This window comes from Cyanidioschyzon merolae, chromosome 6, assembly GCF_000091205.1.
Source record: "Cyanidioschyzon merolae strain 10D DNA, chromosome 6, complete genome".
Taxonomy (NCBI): Eukaryota; Rhodophyta; class Bangiophyceae; order Cyanidiales; family Cyanidiaceae; genus Cyanidioschyzon; species Cyanidioschyzon merolae.
In genome coordinates, this window is record NC_010132.1 from 147,328 (window position 1) to 170,623 (window position 23,296).

At 55.9% G+C, this 23,296-nt stretch overlaps 8 protein-coding genes across 8 annotated transcripts, besides 1 other annotated feature; 4 read left to right on the forward strand and 4 right to left on the reverse strand.

Moving 5' to 3' along the window:
• Positions 1–495: 495 nt before the first annotated feature.
• CYME_CMF058C (probable zinc transporter) lies at positions 496–1,800 on the reverse strand (the record flags this gene model as incomplete). The annotated part of the gene is made up of 1 exon (XM_005535668.1): positions 496–1,800. The coding sequence occupies one exon, from the start codon at positions 1,798–1,800 to the stop codon at positions 496–498; it is 1,305 nt and encodes a 434-aa protein (XP_005535725.1).
• A 2,731-nt stretch (positions 1,801–4,531) lies between these two features.
• Positions 4,532–5,146, reverse strand: CYME_CMF059C (hypothetical protein, conserved; the record flags this gene model as incomplete). Its single annotated transcript, XM_005535669.1, has 1 exon — positions 4,532–5,146. The coding sequence occupies one exon, from the start codon at positions 5,144–5,146 to the stop codon at positions 4,532–4,534; it is 615 nt and encodes a 204-aa protein (XP_005535726.1).
• A 1,035-nt stretch (positions 5,147–6,181) lies between these two features.
• Positions 6,182–10,966, forward strand: CYME_CMF060C (similar to dishevelled associated activator of morphogenesis; the record flags this gene model as incomplete). Its single annotated transcript, XM_005535670.1, has 1 exon — positions 6,182–10,966. The coding sequence occupies one exon, from the start codon at positions 6,182–6,184 to the stop codon at positions 10,964–10,966; it is 4,785 nt and encodes a 1,594-aa protein (XP_005535727.1).
• Positions 10,967–11,591: 625 nt separating this feature from the next.
• Positions 11,592–12,050, reverse strand: CYME_CMF061C (hypothetical protein; the record flags this gene model as incomplete). Its single annotated transcript, XM_005535671.1, has 1 exon — positions 11,592–12,050. One exon carries the CDS (start codon positions 12,048–12,050, stop codon positions 11,592–11,594), a length of 459 nt encoding a protein of 152 aa, XP_005535728.1.
• A 1,563-nt stretch (positions 12,051–13,613) lies between these two features.
• Positions 13,614–14,324, forward strand: CYME_CMF193C (hypothetical protein; the record flags this gene model as incomplete). Its single annotated transcript, XM_005535672.1, has 1 exon — positions 13,614–14,324. One exon carries the CDS (start codon positions 13,614–13,616, stop codon positions 14,322–14,324), a length of 711 nt encoding a protein of 236 aa, XP_005535729.1.
• A 561-nt stretch (positions 14,325–14,885) lies between these two features.
• CYME_CMF062C (mitochondrial general import pore subunit Tom40) lies at positions 14,886–15,959 on the reverse strand (the record flags this gene model as incomplete). The annotated part of the gene is made up of 1 exon (XM_005535673.1): positions 14,886–15,959. The coding sequence occupies one exon, from the start codon at positions 15,957–15,959 to the stop codon at positions 14,886–14,888; it is 1,074 nt and encodes a 357-aa protein (XP_005535730.1).
• Positions 15,960–17,394: 1,435 nt separating this feature from the next.
• Positions 17,395–18,174, forward strand: CYME_CMF063C (hypothetical protein; the record flags this gene model as incomplete). Its single annotated transcript, XM_005535674.1, has 1 exon — positions 17,395–18,174. The coding sequence occupies one exon, from the start codon at positions 17,395–17,397 to the stop codon at positions 18,172–18,174; it is 780 nt and encodes a 259-aa protein (XP_005535731.1).
• A 788-nt stretch (positions 18,175–18,962) lies between these two features.
• Positions 18,963–20,846: a sequence feature (repetitive element).
• A 1,339-nt stretch (positions 20,847–22,185) lies between these two features.
• On the forward strand, positions 22,186–23,172 carry CYME_CMF065C (mitochondrial ribosomal protein L3 precursor; the record flags this gene model as incomplete). The annotated part of the gene is made up of 1 exon (XM_005535675.1): positions 22,186–23,172. The coding sequence occupies one exon, from the start codon at positions 22,186–22,188 to the stop codon at positions 23,170–23,172; it is 987 nt and encodes a 328-aa protein (XP_005535732.1).
• Between the last annotated feature and the right edge of the window lie 124 nt (positions 23,173–23,296).

The following is a 23,296-nucleotide window of genomic DNA, read 5'->3' on the forward strand; positions in this document are numbered from 1 at the left end:
CAACGGTCCACAAGAGCATCCGTTTTCCACAAGGCGGCCAAGGGATTCTACGAGGCCCCACTCCGATGCTGCTGCTGGCTTGTACATGCCCATGCGATGCTGCTGGTTGCAGATGCGCTATGCGCCGTACCTGGCGCTCTCTGATCAGCGCCCGAGTCTCACAAGTCGTGCACAGCAACGTCGGCTCGCTACGCTCTGCTTGTCTCTACTGCAGCGGTTCCTGGCGACACCTCGCATTGGGCGCTCTCGGAGACCAACTTGCGATCCACGCTACCAGAAGCGTACGAAGAGTAAGCGTCTCCGCACGCGATGCGCGAAGGATCTCACTGGCCCTCGTCGCGCTTGTGACAGCTCCAGTGCGGCGCTATCGGTGGAACTGCTCCTCGTACAGCCCATCTCACAACCCTGAACCGATGAACGATAGAGGTGCTGCGGAGCAACCATTCCCAATGCCTCCGCACGGATTCGCGCGCTCTGCGGAGGATTCGAGTGCCTTTACATTCTGCCGGGCGAAGCACACTCAACATGCTCGACTGGCGGACAACACGACAGATTCACACAATTCACTTGAATGGTAGCGTGCTCGATTCCAAAATTCTTCAAACAAACCTGTTCAGCTGCCATGGTAATCTGATGCGCGTCTTTGACACTGGCATCGCACCGCAACTTTGCACTGAGCGCAGTACGGCCCACGGACAGGCTCCAGATGTGCAGATCCTGGACCTCTGAAACGCCATCGATCGAGATGAGCGCCTCGTACACGTCACGCACACGGATATTGGCAGGGGTCCCTTCCATTAAAACCTGCACGATGTCACCAATCATCCGGAGAGTTGTATAGAGCACGATAACGCTAAACAGCAGCGTGCACAGCGGATCGGCCAGAGACCAGCTGGGGCGCCACCAAATCACAAGCGCTGCAATAGCGACGCCTATGCTCTGGATAAGGTCACCCAGGACATGCAGATATGCCGCGTGAACATTCACACTCTCCGAGACCGGATGCCGGTGCGACATGTCCGCCACTGAGAGCGGTGCTTCAATGTCATCCGTTGCCGTTGCTCGCATGTCGTCATGTCCCGGCTGCTGATCACGCGGGCGGTTGAGGCCGCTCTCCGATGGACCTGCTTGATCGGGTTCGATACTTTCGACATTGCCACTGCGCTGACGATGACGATGACGACCGTGGCTGCGGTGCTCCTCGCTGGTCGACGACTCGGCTTCTGCGTTGACCTGGGCAAAATGGTCGTGATGATGGTCGTGAGCGTGTCCATGGCCATGACCATGTCCCAAAACCGTCATCATCACTAAATTGATACAGATACCCATCACCGCAATGATGAACATGAGGCGGCCTTTAACGGGCTCTGGGGTGATGATTCGTCGGATAGATTCAAGCACCAGCACTGCTGTGAGCGTCCAGATCAACAGAATGCTCGTGAATGCCCCGAGTACCTCCGCTCGCCCATAGCCATAGGTCAGCAACTGATTCGCTCTTCGCTGACTTTTCTGCAGCGCAACGAGCGAGATAATAAAGCTTGCAAAATCAGATAACAGGTGGCTGGCGTCCGTCATCACCGCGAGTGAACCGGTGATGTAGCCACCAAGAAGCTCCGCAACCATGAAAGCAAAGCAGAGAACAGCGGAAAAGAGCAGCTTTCGGCGGGCGCGCTGATCCCGAGCCGCCCGTTCCTTTCGCTGCTCCCGCTGTTGTTGCCACAGCTTTTGCGCTTGTTCAGGCGCGGTGGCGTCTGACATGGGGCCTCGGGCTCGCAGCAGCGGCTGCTCCTCGCCTAGCATGCGTCGTGGGATCACCCAGAGCCTGGGAGAGAGCGCTCACCAAACCTCGCACAGTACCGTAGAAGACGTCAAAGCGATAGAGCCTCTCCACCGCTGTGTACGGTAACGCTTTCAAACGTGTTGCAAACGCGTGTACGTTGGGTAAGGAGCAACCCGCGCACGGCACCCAAGGTACAGGTTCCAGGTGCAGTAGCAGCAGCTGCTGCTGGTGTTGCGAGACTGTCGTCTCGCGTACTGCGTAGCCGGCACACTGCGCGTCGTGCTGGCGTCGCGAACGTTCCCAAACGAAGCACGGCATATTGGTAGACGTTTTGCGCATCATTTGTCGTTTATGGTATTGCTATGGTGTCGTGACGTCGATGGGCAAGCCAAGACGTTCACGATGAACGAGATAGCTGGCTAGATTGGATCCTGCACAGGTCATTGAATGCGAAGCCCAGGGGTATGCCCTGCGTACCGTCACCGGGATCTTGAAGGCGACTCGGGGATCGCCTGCAACGACTGTGTCAAAGACGCAAACGCTATCCGTAAATATGGTGAGCATGCGCAGCATACGCTATGCCTCATGGTCTAGAATCGATTCGATACTGAGCGAATGCAGCAGGATGGTCGAGTACCAACGTTCGTCTGGCAGCCTGCGATCGCTCCAACGTTGTGCGAGCACCTGCTGTGAGCGTCTCGTAGCGACATTCCGTCCGTAGATGCGCACAGCAGCGACAGCAACAGCAATCGTGCTGCAGTATTTGCGAGTCGCTTGCTATTGATATCGGAAACTCACCGTCAGGCGTGCGAAAGATAGCGCGGCATCCGCTCATATTCCGCAGCAAGGCGCTGCAGCAGATATCGCTGTGCTTCCCGGCCTGCGGATGATCGCTTACCAGGTGCCGATACCGCTGCAGATGCGCGCTCTCGACTCGATGGATGGCAGGTTCGGGTACCAACATCTTGGGTAATGTTTTGCATGGTGTCTGCGTGCGGAGGTGGATGCTAATGGTTAGCGCTGGTTGCATCCATTCGAGGCAGATGGCGAACAGCTCATGCGACGCAGTATCACCGAGCGAGAAAGCGTCGCTTGATCACGAACTGGAGCACTGCTTCGCGCGTGTTGCCTACTGCTTTCTCGTACGGTTGCGATACGCGGAGTCTATCTACCGTCAGTGAGACGCATTCCAAGTCCTGATGTGTGCTGAGCCTCAGGGGCAATGGCTACATGGTCTCCGACAGTAGCTGCCCACGTGTAGAGAAAGCTCAGTTTCCATGCCGCATTGAACTGGCATGCAGAGATATGCTTGTGGCGCTGCACAATGTTCATGACCCGTCAAAATACTCCTTTGTCCCACGTTCATGCATGGTGAACGCTTGCTTTCTCATTACATGGCTTCAGATTCGTTTCAGCAGCGATACGCCGGAAACGCGCTCTATCCACATACGATACGGGATTTGTCCGCAGCACGTACCGCGTGATCACCTCTTATCGAGGCATCGCTGCGATGCGCATTGGCTGAACACAAACGAGAACGATGAAGGGATTGCCTGGAAGGAAGCTCTCAACAAAAATAGTCGCTGGCGGCAAGTTTGCATCAGAAGGCAAGCTCGTATAAGCTTCTGGTTACGCCTGACTCAGAAGGAAGTATGTGCAGAAGCACCGCCTGCAGGCATGCAGCGATTTCGTCAACAACGACCTCGACCATGCGATTCGCATACGTCCGGTGTCGAGCACGTGCTACAGGCGGCGCTTGTCTCGAGTGCTCATCTGTATCCTTCGTCTCGCATCGACTTGAGTGCCATTGAAAACCGCAAGGGCAGTTTGCATGCTATACTCGCGATTCACGTGCTGACAAATAGACTGGTAACCAGGGCCGCTGTCGTTTCGACGCATAACGTGCAGCACTCGCCACCAACTTGCAGGAACACAGACTCCTAAATCGGCTTACACCGTTTAGAATTATTATATGTGGTGCAAGCGACCCATATGCAGCCGCAGGGACGTGTACGCTGCGCCACTTGCCCTGCGACGCGTGAAATGCGGCGCTAGCGACCGATGTGCAAACAAGTAAACTCGTAACCTAGGCCGATGCCACCCCGAAGTGTTCGGTACTCGACGGTGGTGTGGCAGGTCACCAATGCCGCTGCCGCTGCCGCTGCCTGCACAGCTCCCCTGACCATGAAGGCGCTTTGCAAGCGTTAGAAGCAGGAAGCGTCTATCCAGAAATCAGATATGTACGCGCTGTAGCAAACAGGTTCATGCACGATTCGGGGATTGTGCAGTGCACCAGGCGCTCCGCTTACGAGCGCGGATGCAGCCACCACAGCGTTCAACACTGTATTCGAAGCAGCTGCTGATCAGACAGCATGTGCGACACCGCGAGATTCTTGTCAAAGACGCGTACATGAGAGGAAATCCCCGCTCAACCTATAGATTATCTTTCAGCTACGCAGATACAATGAGAGCACTTCCACAATGCTCCAGATGGATCAGCTCATGCAAGTCTTCGATTCTGTCGCTGACCAGAGCGAGAGCTGTGCTCTGGAGGCTGGCTCCGTACCTAGGAATGACACGAGTACGGCGATGCGAGAGCTCCAGGTAAGCGTCAAACATCAGGAACAAATTCACCAGTGGTGACGTGCAGCGTTTAAATACACTTCGCGCGTGAAAAGTTGCGCCTTAGCGCGACGCAGAGCGGCGTCACCGCAGCCCAGGGCGTCACCAGTGCCTCCGCAGCGCCAGTCGTCAGAATCGCTCCCGGAGCCGAGCGCTTACTCGCCGCAGCTTCTCATAGGTCTTTCCTGGTGGCGTACCCAGAATTAGTGAGCAGATGGCGTCTCGTGCGAGACGAACCTGCATATGGCCTCCGAGAATGTGCACCTTCGAGCCCGCTAAGACGATCCGCACACGACACGCGTTCTCTATGGCGAACTTGGTTCGCCCGCCAGTCCCTGCTATTCGCCCTATCGCTCGGGAGAGGTGATCACCCTGCAGCCGACGCACATCCTGTACCTCAAAAGAGTCGATCCGGAGATCATCGAAGCGGATCAAGGCGATAGCGTCCTCGACAGCAAACCCGAGAAGAAACGCTTGCATGAACTCGTACCCCCGCTGAAGTGCGGTCCGGTCTGGCGTCTGAGGACTACAGCGCAACTCAACGGCGCGTTGCTTCAGGTTCATTCGAACTTGAAGCGCTAGTTCCTTCGTAAGCGGCTCATAAAGCGCTAGCCAGTTGCTTTTCAAAGCAGCGAAACGGTGCTGAGGAACGGGTATCCTTCGCAACTCCCCAGGACTGTACGACGGCCCGTTCCCAGTTGCGTCGCTTGGCGGCACCTTATGTACACTCAGTGCAGGTTCCATATCGTGGTCAAGTGAACCTGTGCGACGTGTTCGAAGCGTCTCCTCACAAAGTCGCCGGCAGCGCTCGACACTCCCTAGACGTGAGCATCGTGCGCGCAGGCCGCGCGCCGAGGCACGATCATCCAGCGCGCGGCGACGTCGAATGCTGAATGATTTTTCCGATGACGAAACGTTGACATTGAGCAGGGACCCAGATTGCGGTATGGGTATTGGAACTCGGGAAAGCGTTCATTCTGATGCAGCACCAATGCCGTGACTGATGCTCTCTGCGTGCTGCATTTTCGATGCGAAAATTAGTAGCGAGTGGCGGGTGGGGGGGCCCACGCTAGCATGCCCCTGCAAGGGCATGCGATCCGTGCGAGCGCATTGCGCTGCTGCGCATTGAACTGCACTCAGCGCCGGGCAAGCTGCTGTATTTGCGCTAAAGCATCAACTGTGCGCCAGTCCGCATGTCGACAAGCGCATAGTCCCGCTACAGGTGCCATTCCTGACCAGAGCAATGACCGTGCGAGAGCCAGCCAGGGCGTCCGGTGCTCCACCAAGTCGCTGCGAAAAACGTGTTTTGACAATCGATGCAGCCACAGCGGTGCCTACTTCGACCACGAAGAAATACGGGTCCTGCCAATAGGCCAAGCACCAGTTGGCCAGTGTTGAGGCATCCGCCCGCCCGTTGCCCCCGGATATGCGTACCCTAGCGCTGCGAAAACGCCCCCTTGGGCAACGACACCGCTTCCAAGGCAATGCACAAGTCTGCCATGTCGTCGATCGCTGGGCGCTGTTGCCTGCACCCAGCCACCGCACCAGGGTGAAGACACAACAGGGACAATATTGTACAGTTCATATCACCACCGACGTACATCGCGTCCATAGCGGACCGTGGCGCTACGCTCGAAAACGGACAACGTTATCCAACCCAGATCATCATTACCCCTTATAGCCCAGACGACCGTCCCTGGCGATCGTCGCAACACAACGTCTTGTTAGAAATAATGGCACATAAGAGACATCGATCCACATATCCGCCGTTTCGATTTCATGAACGCCAGCAGCGCGATACCGGCTGCAGGCCGCGCACCGATCGGATGCATCGGGCGAGCGGGTCGAGCGCGCGCCTCGCCGGACGCGATGACGGCAGGCGCTGGTGTGCGCAGCCCAGCGCGGAACGCCGACGCGAACAGCACCTATGCGTTATGCCTTCGACTGGAGCAAACACCGCAAATTGCCGCCTTCATGAAGAAGCTTCTGTGGAGTGGGCGATCGAATGCTTCCAGTTTTCCACAGAGTTTAGCAGAGTCCTTTCTATCGACGATAGGTATTCATCGCTCAAAGGCTGGTGCTTCACGAGTGCACACGGGAACGGGCAGTACGAGTGCGTACCTCGTGGACGCTAGCCGAGCCCGGGTGTACTGCGGCTGCTACGATGCGCTCTCGCCAGAGTCATTTTTTCATCTCGCGGGAAAACTCAACGGGAAACTTGAGCGCGACGAAGCGCAGAATGGTCAAGTGAACTGGTTATACCTGGATGCGACGCCGACGGGCTTCCTCACACAGCACGCTGGAACTGCCTTCTTCCCCAGTGCTGGCGATGCCGGTAGTTTGGGCTCCGCAACGACAACTGTGATCCCGCTTGCACCATTTCGTAACTTGATTGTCCCCGGAATCGACCAAATGGTGGAACTGTGCGAGTTGGTGTACAAGTGGATTCTCGGCGGACACGCTGCTGGCGAGTGCTCGTGCGTCTGTGTTCTCACCACGTCGGGCAGAGCGCACCGGGGCGTGCTGGCTAGGCCACACACCGTGGCGACACTGTTTGTTGCGTGTTATTTGCTTTTTATTGGACTGTTCGATAGTGGGCTCGATGCTATCGAATACACGGTGCGCCGACAGCTCAAGGGTCTCCGTCGCCACCGGCGAAAGACCCGTGCACGTGCCCTGCCGCGCCGCGAGGACCTCGTCACTGCTGCTGTTTGTGAATACGCTGCGCTCTTCGGTTACCTCATTCAAATGTCAACGATCCTTCCGCAACACCTGCAGCAACTGAACCCTTCTGAACTACCGAACCGCGCACCGGTGCTGCTCCGGAGGGCCATCGTCAATGGCGAGGTGCTCCTCGGAGACAAACCCGCTCACTTGACGTTACGAATCCGCAACCAGGTGGGAGATGGCGACGAAGTGCTACTCGATGAGCGCTTCGAAAACGAGTGTGCCCCCGGTGATGGTATCATGAGTTATCGCCTGCGGGCTGTAGTCGTAGGCGACGTGGCGATTCTGCTGGAGCTCAACGGCTGCCTAGCGCTGCTGGCAGTCGTGCGCCATACGAGCACGCTGCGCGCCCCGGTTTGTCGCATTCGACGAGAAGATATGGATATATGCAATGGGTACGAGCAGCTTCCACTCCATGTTGCGTCGGACTTTGCGATGGACCTGTATATCGAAGAAATGACGAGCGAAAGCTGTGCAGATGAGCCGATTGCCGTCACGGAGTTGGAGCAAGCGCAGCATGTCGCCGAAAGCGAAATCGCTGCCCTGGAAACAGCGTTTTCTCGAGCGCCCCTACTGGATCCCAAGTACATTGCTCGGAATCGAACGATGCAGGGGTCGCTCTCCCATCGCCGAGGACGTGGTGCGGGTGCCTGGCGAGCACGTCCGCATGTCCCATCTCCGTTTCTCTCCGAGTTACGCGATGAACAGAGCCGACGCAAGCTCGCGACCGGTGGCGAGGGTACGATCTCGCTCCACGCATTGCTCCAGGAGAGCGTTGCGGAGCGTGAGCCTGTGGGTGCTCCGGCAACGCATTCGACTCTGGACGCTGGACTCGATGGAATCGTTGCGAGAAGGCACGTGAGTACGAGCGATGACTTGGACCAGGCTGCAGATCAAGACTGGAAACAGAGGTGTTTGGAGGCGGATTCGGCATCGATGGTTGAATCAACCAACGAGGAAGCGAGCGATGCATCGTCTGGCACAGGGGTGTTGACGTCCTCGTCTCGTTCTTCGTCGTCTACAGACTCGTCTTCCACCTACTGGGCGAAGCGAGCGGCGCAACGGAGTGCTCGTCGACGACGACTTGATAGACGTCGACAGCAGCTGCTGGAATCCGAGACGCAGTGGGAAACGTCTCCAAGGAGGATGGCGCACGATATGCAGATCGACGAAGACGCTGTTGCCGCGTTCTTGTTGGGAGAAGAAAGCCAACGACTTTCGCCCGCTCAGCGCAGTCTACTGGTCCAGACGGCACGTGAAACGTTGCAGAAACGTCGCGAGTTGCTGTTACAGAGTACAGAGCGTTCTATGGGTGCATCTCGGGATCAGAATCACCGCGAACTCCTCGGCGATACGCAGAGTGAGCACTGCTCTAGCTTCGTGACGAGCGTCAGCTTCATTGATGAACATGCGGTGAGCAACACGGACTTGGAGACTGCGCACACACCGCCACGAGCATGGCATCAGACAGCGCAGGAGGCTGGTGCTGCTGCTGCTGCTGCTGCACACGGACCCGCGAGTTATCAGGCGTCAGCAACTGTTCACGTGTCAGATGCTGCGCTTGAAGGAGCACAGGAGAGCAGCTTGTCGATAGCCGGCGCCACGGAGGAGAGCTTCGCTTTTTCGAAGACTCGCTGGATCGCAGGCGGGGATGGTGCTCTGCTTCGAAGCAGCGAAACAACTGCGGACGCATATTCACTGAGCAGAGGCCCATGTGCCACTGAGGAACCGAGTGCCATGCGAGCTTTTCAAGTCGCAGGTGCAGGCGCTGAGGCATTCGGAAAGTGCGCGACCGACGCAGATGCACAGACCGCACCCGGAGTCGTTGCTTCGATGTCATCGGACCGCAAGGATTGGAAAGATCGTGGCAGTCCAAGGGCTCCGGTTTCGACGCGGTCGAGTCCACGAGTGATCTTGCCGGTGCACATAGGGGCGTCCGAGAGTTCACCGCCATTCGAACTCCAGGACGAGCGAGATCGACTGCAGGTACAAGCACCAACCGCGCCGCCGCCGCCACCACCACCACCGCCGCCACCACCACCACCACTTCTTGACACAGCCGCGTTTGATGTATGCCCGCGAGATACAGAGTCATACAGTCGTGATCATGGTGACCGTCAAGGTCTTGCAAACGAAGCGAACGGAATGGGTGTACCACCGCCACCACCGCCACCATTGCCGGCAACTGTACCTATGGCCAACGGTGCTCACATGGGAGGTATTCTGGGAGCGGCGCGTTTTGCACGCAAGCCGCGACGAAACGTCAAGCAGCTTCACTGGAACACAATACCACCACATCAGGTTCCCCAAACGATATTCTCTCGGGGGTTGCATCGAATGCTTGATACAGACTTGGAAAACTCATCCTCTGAAATTGATCAAATGTTCATGAATCGACCAACAATCGAACAACGCCGCATGGACAGCCAACGAACCGCATTCGACCTTGATGAGACTGCGGACCAGAAGGCGAATGCACATCGCACGCAACTCCACTTTCTTGAGAGCAAACGAGCCACCAATTTTGAAATCATGTTGAGCAAATTTAGTGTAGATGTCGGAGCGATCGCGAACGCAGTCATCGCACTGGACGCAGCGGAGAAGCCGGTACTCACGACAGAGAACCTGCTCGCTCTGAGAATGAATATGCCTAAGCAGGAAGAACTAGAAGTAGCCCTTCATTGGGCGAAGCAAGCGCAGCCCAAAGCATTGGCGCCGCAGAATCACCCAGAAACGGCGAGCATGGACCCCGGAAGTCACGCAGACCCGCGTCTGGACGCAAAGTCAGACGTTGAGGAGCTCCTGAAAAGCCGTGCCGAGCGACTGGTCTACAGAATGGCCACCAGTCTCGAGGTGCTCGCACCTGATTCTGCAGAACAGGCAACACTCCATCAACGCTTGCGCGCAAAGCTCGACGCTGCGATCGCGATACGTCAACTGGGTCACCAGGTGGAGGAGGTTCAGCACCTCATCGAGGTTGTGCTCACTGCTTGTCGCCAGGTTTTTGAAAGCGACCGCCTGGCATCGGTGTTGAGCGCGATTCTGGCCATTGGAAACTATCTGAATCAGGGCACAAATCGTGGCAATGCCCTGGGTTTCCGCCTCTCCAGCGTATTGAAACTAAGTGAGACTCGAGCTACTTTAGATCGCCGCACAACCCTGCTTCACTATTTGGTCAAGTTCGTGTCGCGTCGAATGCCAGACGCGGCGCTCTTTACCAGTGACCTCTCGGCGGTAGCTGCGGCAGCTCGCGTCGACCTCGGGGAACTCGACGCTGAGATACGTGCCCTGCGCCTCGCGCTTGCCCTGGTGCGGAAGGAATCGCAAGACCATCCATCGGATGCTGTGAACGGCTTTCTACAACGAGAGACGCCCAAGGTCGAACAAGTTGAGCAGGCGTACGCCCGAATGCGTCGACAGCTGGAGCGAACGACGACGTATCTGGGGGGCCACCCCACGAGCGTACCGGCACCGGCGCTGCATACCGGCTCTGTGGCGTCGCTCGCCGAAGAACACGACATTCCCGAAACGCTGTTCTTCACGCTCCATCGCTTTATGGACATGTTCGATCGATGCCGAGCAGAGCTGCAGCGACTCGAAGCGACCATGCAGCAACACGCGAAACGCTTTGCGCGATCGTATGTAACGCAGGTGATTCAACAGGCGATCGGGCGAGCTACACAAGGAAGCAGTCTTCTGGCGACACAGTCGAGTCCGAGGCGTATCGCGCCGCATGAGCGAAAGGAGCGCGTCTATGCGCACCAGCCGGAAGAAGCAGGCAAGTCGGGGGTTGCATCCCTGGTAGCAGGGGTAGGGGTATCCCGAGCGTCTGGATGAAATGGTGTGCGTGGGAGCCAAGCGAGCTCGATCACGGGACGATTCGAGGGGTACCTTACCGAGTTGTCCAATGTACCCGGAATGGGGCGCCTTCTTGACAGTGTTCCTCTGGTACCGTTGTCGATGTTGATCGACATTGCAGCGCTGCGATGCCCATGGAATTCGTTTCGTTGAAAGCCGGCTGGCGTGTGTCGGTAGAGCGCCGTCGATGCGGGTCAGGCACCGGGTACAGGTGCCAGGGGTCTGCGTGAAGACCACCGCTGCTGCTTGCACTCGATAAAACTGTGTTGCCGGTGATGCTGTCTGTTGTGATTTCCAGGCGCTTATCATGCATGCGGTGGTCTGGGCATTGTACGCCAGCAACAACAATACCAGCAAAATCAGCAAGAGTGCTTGACGCTGGCGCAACGGACCCGGGCCTAGGCTTCGTACAGAAACGACCGCATTGGCGTGACTGGTTCAGAGGAATCGATAATGCAGTGTATATGGAATGCGCTCTCAAGGCTGCGGAGAAAGCAGATCTACATGCAGGGCAACTCTTCGCGTTAGAAGCAGCAGCAGCAGCAACAACAACAACAACAACAAGAGCAACTTTGACGGAGATCTGGCGTATACCAGTATTTTTTCATGTAAAGCGGGTAAGAGATTCTAGCAGAGACGGCGGAAGCCGCTGTTTGAACCTGTATATAGTATGCGAATGCTTTCCGCTGGGGAAGCGTTGGCTCCAACCATTTGCGCATGCCGCACCGGACACCTCCTCAAGGTGGTGTATGATCTGTGCATCATGCGAAACCCGGTCCATCCAGCAGATGAGCCGGACGCACAGTCCAGAGTTCTCGTCTTGTACAGAATAATCCTCGACAGCCTGCTCCGAAATGCTGCGCCTGTGCTCATTCGGGTCATCTGTGAGCTTCTGAATGGACATCCAGCTCCGCACTTTGTTCACGATGTCAAGAAAGATGCCTGTAAGCGATGAGAGTTTGCGTAGAACGCGTGCCGGCTCCGTAGCGTGCATACCGAGCAAACACACGCGCACTGATTGCCATCGATTTCCGGTGCCCTGTTCAAAGACACCAGCATCCATTGAGAAGCCTTTGATACAGACGCTTTGTAGCAAGTACGGTTTGCGAGATGTCTCCAGGAGAATGGTGCATCGCTCGCGCGCTACACCCGTGACAGCATACAAGCAAACATGTCCGCCAACACGGGTATTCACGCGAACGTGTGGACCGCGTGCGACTATCCTTAAATGAAGCGTTTCTGTGCTTTTTCTGTGACTGCTTCCTTCGCCTCTTTCATATCTCGAGCTTGAAGTGAGCAGGTCGCTCCTGTCCCTCCAGATCGCTTATCAGAAACAGAACGATGCTGATGGCAGCGGGCAGGTCCCGATTTCGCAGCTCTCGGCTGTTGGCAACGCGTTGGATACACAGACGATGATTGCGGTCTACGATTCGCTTGCCCTGTTGCTCTTCTTTTGTAGAGCCGCGGTGCGCTCGTCGCAACAGTGACACTTGACTGTGGTCAGGTGTCTTCGTACGGGCACCTCAATGCCTCGCACCAGCGCCGTCACGTGGTATGCACTGGCTTGCTTCACCGTGCGACCCATGTCTTGGACGGGTACCGAACGCTTTCCTTCGATGCCATGCTCCGTTTCCCACGCCCGGTGCCGTTCACAGCGATCACGGGCTGCTTGTTCTGGGCGATATGCTTGGAAAGTACGCTGTCTGCCGCTTGCACGAGCGCAACCTGTTCCATTCGATAAAATTCGTGGAACGCGATGGACTCCAGTGTGAAACAAATGCCAGAACGTAAAGTCAGATTGGAGAACAAGTCGAGAAATTTTGATCCGTCCTCGTTTGCTTCGTGGAAAGCGATGACGCGCGCTCCACCGGCATCGATCGCTGAAATGATTGCATGAACAGTCCAGGACTCTTTACCCGGCAAACAGAAGACACGAGAGCGTCTCATCGTATATCCCGTGAGAGGTATCATGCGGCTGTCGAATACCGTCACGTCGACAGCCACAAACAAATGAGGAGTTGTTTTCGTACAGTATCGATTATCTTGAGAGACGATGCCAGAGTGATTTCAACAAGAGCTTGCGACGCAGTCACCCAGAAACAACGTCGAATGTGGCTCCTCGTCTATCCAGAAGCGCGAATCGCCGCACCCACGAGTTGCCGTGAAACACATAGATCGAAAACTTGAAGTATGCTTGTTTCGAGCATGCCATTCGAAACGGCATGGAGGATCGTCGAGCCTTGATCAAGTGAACTTCACAATCATATCGGGTATGTTACGATCCAGCGTTCACGATCGTCGCAAATGGTCTCGAATCCGGAGACGTAACGAATCCCAGCGACAAAGCGTCGAAGAAGCCAATACGAAAAAGCGACCTAACCTCCATACACTACGTATGACGACTGTTGCTCTCACCAATGCACTGAAAAGGTCGAGCCTTTATATACGAAACAAAGTTCGAAAGAAAATCGCAACCCAGGAATCGTCCATCGGTCAGTGCTCCCTTTCCATCGGACACGGGGAATGACTGACCGAAATCCCGGTATCTCGAGCGCAACCGCTAGGATACCCCGGGGGTTTTCGTGGCGGGACCAGTGGCGGCTCTGGATCGAAGCCGGTGGTATCCATGCTGGGAAACTCGGATACGCTGGAACCCGCACTTATCCTAACTTTCGAGCGGTTTGTCGCAGAAGTTGATCTGCTGGTGAAGAGCGAGGCTACGGTGCGTGTGGTAGCACGTCTGGGCCAAGTGTTGGCTGAACTCGGTCTCTTGGTACTAGAGTACCGACGGAAGCGGGTGTTGGCATATTTTAAGGGGCAACTTCCAAGCGACGTCTATATCGGGAGCTTGGTAGAGATTACTGGGCGCGTATACACCGTGTCTCGGAGGCGGCCTGGTGCCGAACACCAGCCGAATGGTGCAACTTTTCGGGGCGCTCGTGTGCCGGTATGGGTTTTCGACGAGCGCTTCGTCGGCCTTGGTGCAGGTCCTACGGGTACCTGGCTCTCAGACGGTGACGCGACCGACAGAAAGGGAGACGCTCCCACGAGCAAGGTCATTGTGGACGTGCTGACGTTGCGGACAATGGCGGAGGGCTTCGATATCATGGCTTGGGAAGAGGTGCTTCGCGAACGCGAGTTCTATTTACGGGAGTATTTTGCGTGTCTGGCTGCTGCCGAAACACTCACGGATCAGACGGGAAAAGCGCCTCCGGTTCAGCAGCTCTATGAGGGAGCGGTCGCCGTTGAAGCCGCGCTGAGGACGGGTCCAGCAAAAGCCGCAGACGGCACAGAGGAGGTCGCATGCAAGAGTCTCTCTCCAACAGCGAAGAACTAGAATGCACTTGGCAGCGTTGTATGCGGACGTCCATGTGGTGCATGAGGCCGACTGCGGTTCGCGTTGCTCCACGCGCACCTCGATGTGGAGCGAATGAAGCCTGTCGTTTGCTGCGCCCAATGCTGATCAACACACAGTGCGGGAAGCCAGCTGCAGTTCGTAGTACTCCACAAATCGCACGGGCATTGCCGTGATCAACTTGAGCATTCACCAGAGAGATGATGGAAACGCATCCATGTGGCATGGATGACATGCAGCAGGGCTTGGAAAATTCCCCGCCAAACCGTACGCAGATCGTGGGTACTCGGCTATGTCGCTTGCGCAACCATACACGAAGCCACACATGTGCACTCGGCGACATCCAAGATCACTGGTTCGTAAAAATACGAGCTGTGCTGTGCCATACCAGGGCAAGGACATTCCGCATCCTGCGAACGTCAGTCTAGCTTCCCGAAAAGCGCTGAGGCAGTCCCTGTAGTGCTCGTCAGGCACGAAGCAACCGTTGCGCAGCGCTTTGCGGGCACTAAACTCGCATCCAATCGTCGAAACGCCTCCACGCTGCTAGGCAGTGCCGCCAACCTGTAAACCGAAACCAAACTTGTACTGCTGTTGCCAGTGGTCAATCTCCCCTGACAAAAGGAAACTCACCCCCGGACTCAGTTTCTCTTCCAGTAACGCGGCAACTTTTCCTAGCGAGGTCACCTGCCCTATCACAGTTGCAGATCGCAAATCAAACTTGTAGCCGGCCGTGACGTACGACTCCCGACTGCGAGTGTCCCAGAAGAGCTCCGCGGCTAGAGAGACTCGCGGATTCACTCGATGAACATATGAAGCTACCACGGGCCCGAAGCTGGCAACGGTTGCCGAGAATATCCCATCCGTTGTGAGGAACCTTGCAGCTGCCGTCAATGCACTGAACTTGTTCCGTAATTGGAAAAAGCCCTCACCACCCATGGAAAACGAGGGAACAATACTCTGCATATAAGCTAGTGAGATCACACCACCTGTCCCTAGTTTGAGGTTTGCCGAGTAATCACTTCCCCGATAGTCCAAGTCGTACATGACAGTGGTGGTGGCACTCGTCGGCGGTGGCGGTTGTATCGCAGCTCCGCCAGTAGCCGCAGCCAACATAGCCGCAGCGGCTGCCGGATCCTCCGCTGGTTGCCGACTCACTAAAAGCTTGGATATCAGACGTGGTGTATGGGTGTAGAAGAGACGTCCGTTGAACCGGCCGGTCATGTCCATCCGCGAAACCGCGATCAACGTATTCGTGATATAGTTCACAGAAAGCGCATAACCCGGCGTTGTTTGCGTGGAGCCCATCTCTATCGAGTGCCCGGTAGAAAGCGTGGGCGTCAGCGGAAGATTCATGTCAAAGCGGGTACCATCAAACAGGTTCGGCCGCAGCACGGTGTTCGCCTCTTGGTTGATCTCCTCGTAGGCGCCCGGGTTCGGTAACTCTGTTCGTTCGATTGCCCGCCACCACCAACTCGAAGATGTGTACGGGAGCGCATCCCGTAAACCGCTTGGCAACTCTTCACGCCGGATCGTCGTATCGCGACCCGGATACGAGTCCCGTGCGTGCGTCTCTTCACCAGCACCGGTGCCGGCGGTTGTTTTAAACGTGGACGCCATAGAGGAGGCCAGGCACTGTGCGAGTTACGTCGGAGACCCCGAGCTTAGGCGGGTTACTACGTGTATAACAATCCCAGCTACGCTGTATCCTTTGCGTCCAGACACGAGTCAGCGGGTTGAAGGTCTCGAGTGCAGTGCACTGGCGAGAAAAGAGCCCGCTGCTGCTGTCGTCGTTCCTGCTGCTGCTGCTGCTGCTGCTGCTGCTGAACAAGTAGAGGCACATTGGAACAGCAGCAGCAGCAGCGGCGGCGGCGGCGGCGCCCTGACGAATGGCGCGCCTACGCGACTTCTCAGCCTGCACCGGGCGAGGTTGCGCAGTTGCCTGGTGAATATATGCCTGTATCAAGAGTTGGGACTAGAAGGTGAAAGGTGGCGACACTGCTTCAGAGAAAACCGAGTATCGTATACGGTGTGCTAACGGGCAGTTTTTCGATGCTGCTGCGGTGTTTGATTGCTCCTGCAGCACCAAAGCATCGTTCAAATGCATCTCGAGTCTGGTGAGGATGCCGGGGGCATTTTCATGACAATATGCGTTGGTATGGGATCATGAGCTGCCAGCTAGAAAGCAGATCCGCAGCGTGATACGACCTCCCGCTCGAATCAGAGCGTCCTGCATTGGCATGCGAAACTTTGTCCGTCAGGGCGAGGTGTAGAGCGTGCGGCAGCTTTGTTTGCGAACAACGTCTGGCATCGTTACAAGTGAACAGCTTGTGACAGGCACACACCGACGGGTATCGCAAGTCGCCTCCAGGGAGCCTACTTGCCGCACAAATATACATGCAGGCATGAACAGAGTCACCGCGAATCCCGATACGCACACCAATGTGGGTGACGTGTCAACGCTTCGCGCTGGAGCGATGCACCAGACTTGCGGGAACACCAGAGAAACCGGTTATTTATGGACAAGGACATTACACGCTGCACCAAAGACGAGCTCGGGGGCCTGCTCTAACCACCACACGCCAGCGATACTCCCGTGTTCATCGTATGCATGGGTGGAGGAAACGACGACGACGACGACGACGCTCTCTCTGCTTGCGATCGAGTCGAGTACCCGTCGATATGATAGCCGTTCCCATTGGGCTTGAGCAAAAGTCGCTGCAGAACATCCTTAGCGCAGTTCGCTGCCCAAAAAGAACCAGTAAGGACTAGGCTCAATCTCGTGTACCTGAAATGAGGGAGTTTTGAGCATTCCCACGGCATCGTTCGAATCCAGCACATCCACGGCTGACGTATCCCGCTGTTGAGAGGCCAGGTTCATGGGGCAACGCTTGGCGCTCCATTGGGTACACTTTATAGACACTGGGGTCGCGTAACGCTTCATCGTGGCAAGAGAGTCGCGAGAGAGGGAGCGCTTCTCAAAAGCGCCGTGAACTGGAACCAGCCCCCGCAAGATAGTCCAGTGTTACCGAACTAGTGGACAGTGTCTCCAGCGATGCCCGGTTCCGAGGCGCGGAACCTCGCCGGACCCCCACACTCGTCGGGGCCCGAAACCCAGGTGCCCGTTGGTGCACCAGCAAACGAGGACTCCCCCGAGCGCCACCAGGAGCCTGTCTTGAACGCCACCCAAGCAGCAGGCATTTCGTTCGGTGTGTTTGCGACGACTACGCTGACGAGCGGGTATCTCGTTTACAGACTACGACGGCGGGAGCTGGCGTCGAGCCCAGAGTCGTCTTCGGGGCTCCAGCCGCTACCGAAAACCGTAGACGCTTGGACCGAGCGCGGTACGTTGGTTGGCGATACCGCAGCAGTCCAAGCGGCAGCTGTACGGACAGCGTCACTTGCGCTCCTAAGCGGCACTTTGTTATGTGCGTCTTTCGGCTACATCGGTTGGCGGTTGCTGCTCTGGTACACAGGCACCAACGACCTGGAAAACTTCGCTACAGCGCTGAAGCAACCAAACAGCATGCCAAAGCGCTTGCGACGCAGCCTTGAAGAGGGGTCTCTCGGGCGTTCGCTGCGGAACTGGTATGCATCGATGACGACGGAGACTTTCGAGGATGCTGGGCGTTCAGGGATCCGGAGCATCGAACCAGCGGCGACTGGTGCTGTGGATACCGGGACGATGACCTGGCTTCAGAGGGTTGCGAACAGGGCACGTCGCTCAGGCCTCATTCTATGGTTCCAGAAGCGAATGCACGGACCGTCGACCGAGGCGAACGGACATTCGCGTCCACCCAGAGAGACGTCTCCTTCGAACCCGACGTCTCCATGACGCCACTTTGATGTGCAAGCATGCGGAAACGGACGCCCCGCGGCCTTTGAGGTACGCTCCGGACGGTGGTATGCACCTCTCGGACGAGTGCAGATCGCCAATTCGAGCTGTTCATGCAGCGGGTCTCTCGATCCGGGGCTCTCTCATGGATATGCTCCATCTACAGCGTCATGGGCGATGGATATGTAATGGAATGTTCGTTTCATGCGAATATTCAACCGGCCTGCAATGACGATACCCGGGGGAATCATGTTGGTGTACAGAGCGCGCTGCTTGTGCCAAAGACAAACTGTCGTTACGAATAGGCTATGATGTCGTGGCAAGGCAGCGCCTATGAGCGTTATGGACGCTCACCTATCTGCTAGCTCGCGTGCAGCTTGGCCAGCTTCCCCGGGGGGTACCTTCGCTCATTTGCATTCGAGAGCGAGGATTTTTGCTTTAGGGCTCGCGTGACTGACATACGATGCCCACCAATCAACGGATATCGGCGTCTGGTAGACACCGGCAGATGCAGTCGGCACCAGGTTGCAGATGCTGCAGCGCCGAGGCGCCACGGAGCATCGACCTGCAGCTGCCCTTGGTGTACGCAGTGAGGAGCAGCGACACCTATGCTGGACGCACCGAAGATGTGTCCGCGACGATACGGCACATGGGTATGCACTCAGAGACGCCTCACAGCCTTTTTTTGACAGGGCGCTTGCTATCGGTTTCGACTTCTCCTTGTATTCGTCGACCGTGGGAGATTGCTCCACAATGCTAGATCTCGTCAACTCCGGAGGTCTCGTCTTCAGCACCGCACATCGTCTCATATTGATGGCGGCGTGAAAGTCTCGGTTCGCGGAGTCCGTGTGTTTCCTGCCGCCGCTGGTTGAACTCACAAGAGCGAGTCGTCCTCGAACTTTCGCCCTCGTTTACATTTCCTATTATATCAGAGCTCCGTACTTTTCTGTATCCTCAGGGCTCGGCTGGCACTTTTCCAACTCGACCCTCTGAATTGCACATCCCAGCTCATGTTGCATGTGTGACGTTCGAAACGCATCTATCGCTATTGTGACGAAACAGTGTGCGCACTCTTTGTGCGCACTTGTCGACGGAGCAGGTATGCTTTCTTTTCCGGGTACCCAGCGCCCTGCTCCATACGCTACTACGAGTCTTTGACTCTTGACTTCCTCGAGGGCACTCAACGGAATGATAAAGTTGGCAAAGGCACGCTGCTTCCCACAGAGCAGATTCACACGCAGACGAGCCCACCGTGGCTTTGTATATTCTTTCCACAGCGCCTCGTCATGACCAACACGAACTTGCATGAATTCCAGAAAAGCTTCCAAGTCCGCTCCGCGGCTCGATGCCTGGCTGATCGCTTCCAAATGCTCCTTCACTCCTGTACTCCACTTCTCAATTTTCTTCCTTGCATTCATTATCCCTGACTCTCGCTAATATCTCGCTCGTGAGAATCTCAGAATACGTATGTCTTTTTGGCGCAAGTTGCCGTCGATACCATCTTCTACATGCTTGGGTGCTGCGATGGTCATGATAATCATGTTCCCGGGGACCGCGCCGACGATAAAGTTGTTCTGCTGCACATCCGGGGTCGCAGGGCCCGCCTCCTTGTCTTCTTCGTGTTACGTCAAGGGCGAAGCCGAGGACAGAACAGGACGATCCGCCTTCGAGCGCCGATAGTCGACAAATATGGCTTCTCCATCAGTTTCGATCATCCCAGTGAATATCTTTTGCTTGCTCGCTTTGAGACGCTCGAAATCGAAGGTATTCTTCCAGTGCGTCTCCCGGATTTCACGGGTGAACTCCTTCTTGCTTACATCGAACTCCGGACAGATCTCCTTCATGACGCCGTAAAGGACTCTGGGATCGATTGTCACGAAGGGTGACTTGATGTTGCATAATGGAACAACATTGGAGCACTGTTCCGGTAGGGAACCCTTCCGTTTCAACTACTCTTCATTTGCTTCCGCCAAGCAGCTCCTGTTCGGCCATGCGTTCGAGTTCTCGGTCCAAAAACACGAAATAGTGCAGGATGAGGGGATACCATCTTTTCCATCTTTTTTTTCGAATCTGATATGTTTTATGCTGGGTTGACAAGCCCCAGCACCGCAGGGTGCTTTCGAATCGCCGCATGGATCACAGAAGCTTCATTCTTTCTCGCGTGTGATGTCTTCTTGTCGACGAATTCGATCTCCTGTTCATGCTGGCGATTGTTCGTGATGCCGTCGATGACGGCCCATGTCCTCTTTGCGAGAGAGGCCCGGGTACAGCGCAGAGATAGAGCATATCATGAAGCTTTTGAGGCTCACGATCCTATGATTCTTCATGTTCGTGAGGCATTTGATTGCCCCGTAAGTATCAATATCAGTGCCACCCTGTATCTAGAACCGTTGAAGCAGCATTGGGGGTGATTTTCGTGGATGGCGTGCACTCGCTCATTTCTCCTCGGCGTTTCCCCTGTGCCAAGCATCAGGCAAGGAATAAGTGTCTAGTTGAAAAATTCCTCCCGAATCTCGACTGTTTCCATGTGCATTATGTCGTTATACATCTCCCTCGCCATATGCATTAGTCCTAGAGAAGCGTGACAAGCACTCTTGGAGTGGGACGCGACACGGTTTCTGACTGCCTCTCGCAACTTTAGCTCATACGCATCCTTGATATGTCCAAGAAGACGGGCTTTCACCAATATCTCGCGGTACTATCGTCTTAATTGCAGCGCTTCATTCAGGGCCTGCCTCTTTTGCTCCTTCGTCTTCTCATGCTCCTCTTTGCTTGGCACTGTTTTCCGTTTTTTTTTCCGACAGCCGGCGACATCTGCCCACTAGGACCCTCCACTACGTTTTCCGTAACACTCCTTTTTTCGTTTGAAAACGAATCCGCTTTGAACACGTCTGCTATAAACTGTGAAAAAGCACTTGAAGACCCTAATCTGAGTATGGAACGCCATTGAATTAAAAGACGATGCTACGACTTTAGCAGCGTTACATCTTGTCCGTCAGAGCAAAACGCTAACGGTCAGGATTGCGTTTCCGGTCAACTTCGAGATACGCGCCGTATCTCATGCTTGCCAGATACGGAGGTGCGCGTATCGAACGCGCTTTATCGAAAAAATAACAGATAGCAACCACTTACTAGCCAATTGGTAACATTTTCTTTCCCGCTTTACGGTAAACTCTGAACGCGGAAAACGTTTGCAGAACTTCGGGTGTTTACCTCCCAGGAGGAAGGTCCCGCAAACCGGACGAGTCTCCCAGGCTGGTTCTTCATGATCCGTAGGGGCGGGTGCAGTCGCGCGACCCGAGCAACTCGTCCGCGCTGCAGTTTATCCTGGATTAGGAGCGGGTATGCTGCGTTTGGACGTCACCCTGGACGCGGTGGACGCCCAGTGCATCACGTTGCGCTGCGGCAATCTGTAGGTCTGTCTGCGCAGCCTGCATGCTCCCAGCATGATAATGAATCTCGACCCCGTATCGCGCAAACTACACCTCAAGCTGATGCCGTCATCGATATGGCAAAGCGATTCTGTCTCCGTGATGCGTCTGCTCAAATGGTTTAGGTGCGCTTGCTGGAGCTCAAAGCAGGTACTCAGAGCTCGATGAAACGTACAAAATAACCAGTGCATTCGAGAACAAGTCATGGAACTTGAAGGTAAGGTGCAGCAGCATGATGGACGCTTTCCCGGATACCAATATCCATCCAACCATTCCATGATCCCGCGATCTGAGATCCAAGGTCTCAGCAAACGGTTTGTCATCGACGCTGGCCGCCAGCGCACCCTTTACGCGGTATGCGTCATCTAGGCTCATATTGGACTATATTTGTATAAAAAGGAAAATAACGAACTCTATTTCCCGAACTGCAGCGATCGTCGTACAATGCAATGCAGGCAGCGCCTTCGTCACAGCGTCTGCTCCAACTTCTCCCTCGCTGCCAGAAGTTGTGCACTTGTCCCATCTGCCCAGTCCTGTGCGCCACGTTGCATAGCTCGGGGCTTGAGTTGCCCTGAACAGCATGAGCACCGGTTTACGACACTGTATCCGGGCTGTCGGGCGACTCGTGCGGACGCTCTGTACGCAGGCGGAAACTGCTGCTCGCAGTTCGGGGCCACACGTGCCGCCTCTGCGGCTGCGGCTGCCGCCGCCGAACACTGAGCCAGTGGCCGAACTGTATGGACGCTTCGTTCGACGCATCGGTGTCGTTGCGCGAAAGATCGGCATGCTACCACACTGGGACGCAAACGGTGTCTACCGTTGTGTGACGGTCCTGCACATCGATAACAACCACGTGATCCAGGTTAAACAGCTACCGAGCAACGCGTCGAATCTGAAAGGACTCTCCGAATGGAGCGTTCAAATCGGAGCGGGATCTATGCGACCCTACCAGGCCAAAAAGCCGCATCGTTATCACTGCGCCTACGCCGGGACCGACGTCAAGGAGAAGCTGGTGGAGTTTCGGGTCGCTCCCGCTGCTGCCGCCTGCATCGAGCCGGGGACGCCCATCACTGCGCGTCACTTTATCCCTGGCCAGTACCTGGATGTGATCGGTACGAGCATTGGCAAAGGATTTCAAGGTGCGATGAAACGCCACGGATTCGGAGGATTACCTGCATCCCATGGCGTTTCGCTTACGCACCGCTCGCTCGGTGCGACAGGGCAACGTCAGGACCCTGGTCGAGTCTTTAAAGGCAAGCGCATGCCTGGTCGCATGGGCGGGGAGCGAACCACCGTCCAGAGTCTACGACTGGAACGCGTCGACTGCAAACGAAACTTGCTCTTCGTTTCGGGGCCGGTTCCTGGTCATACAGGCAACTGGGTGCTGGTTCGTGATGCAGTCAAAAAAAGTGGTCTCAAGTGGTGGGCAGAGCTCCCGCACTTGCCTCCTTTTCCGACTTTTGTTGCCGATCCACAGCAGCAGGTCGAGCATGAAGCACCCGCTGATTGGTTTGCAGCACCCCGCCGCAATGTCTGGTTACAGGAGGTGCTCTCGGCCCGAGCTTAGTGAATCTTCTAGATCCATGTGGGAAAAAATGGAACCGGTGGCCTTACTCGGGCACACACACACACACACTAAAGTTTGCGCCTGCACTCATTGTCTTCATGAATACCAGCCTTGGCGGGCATTG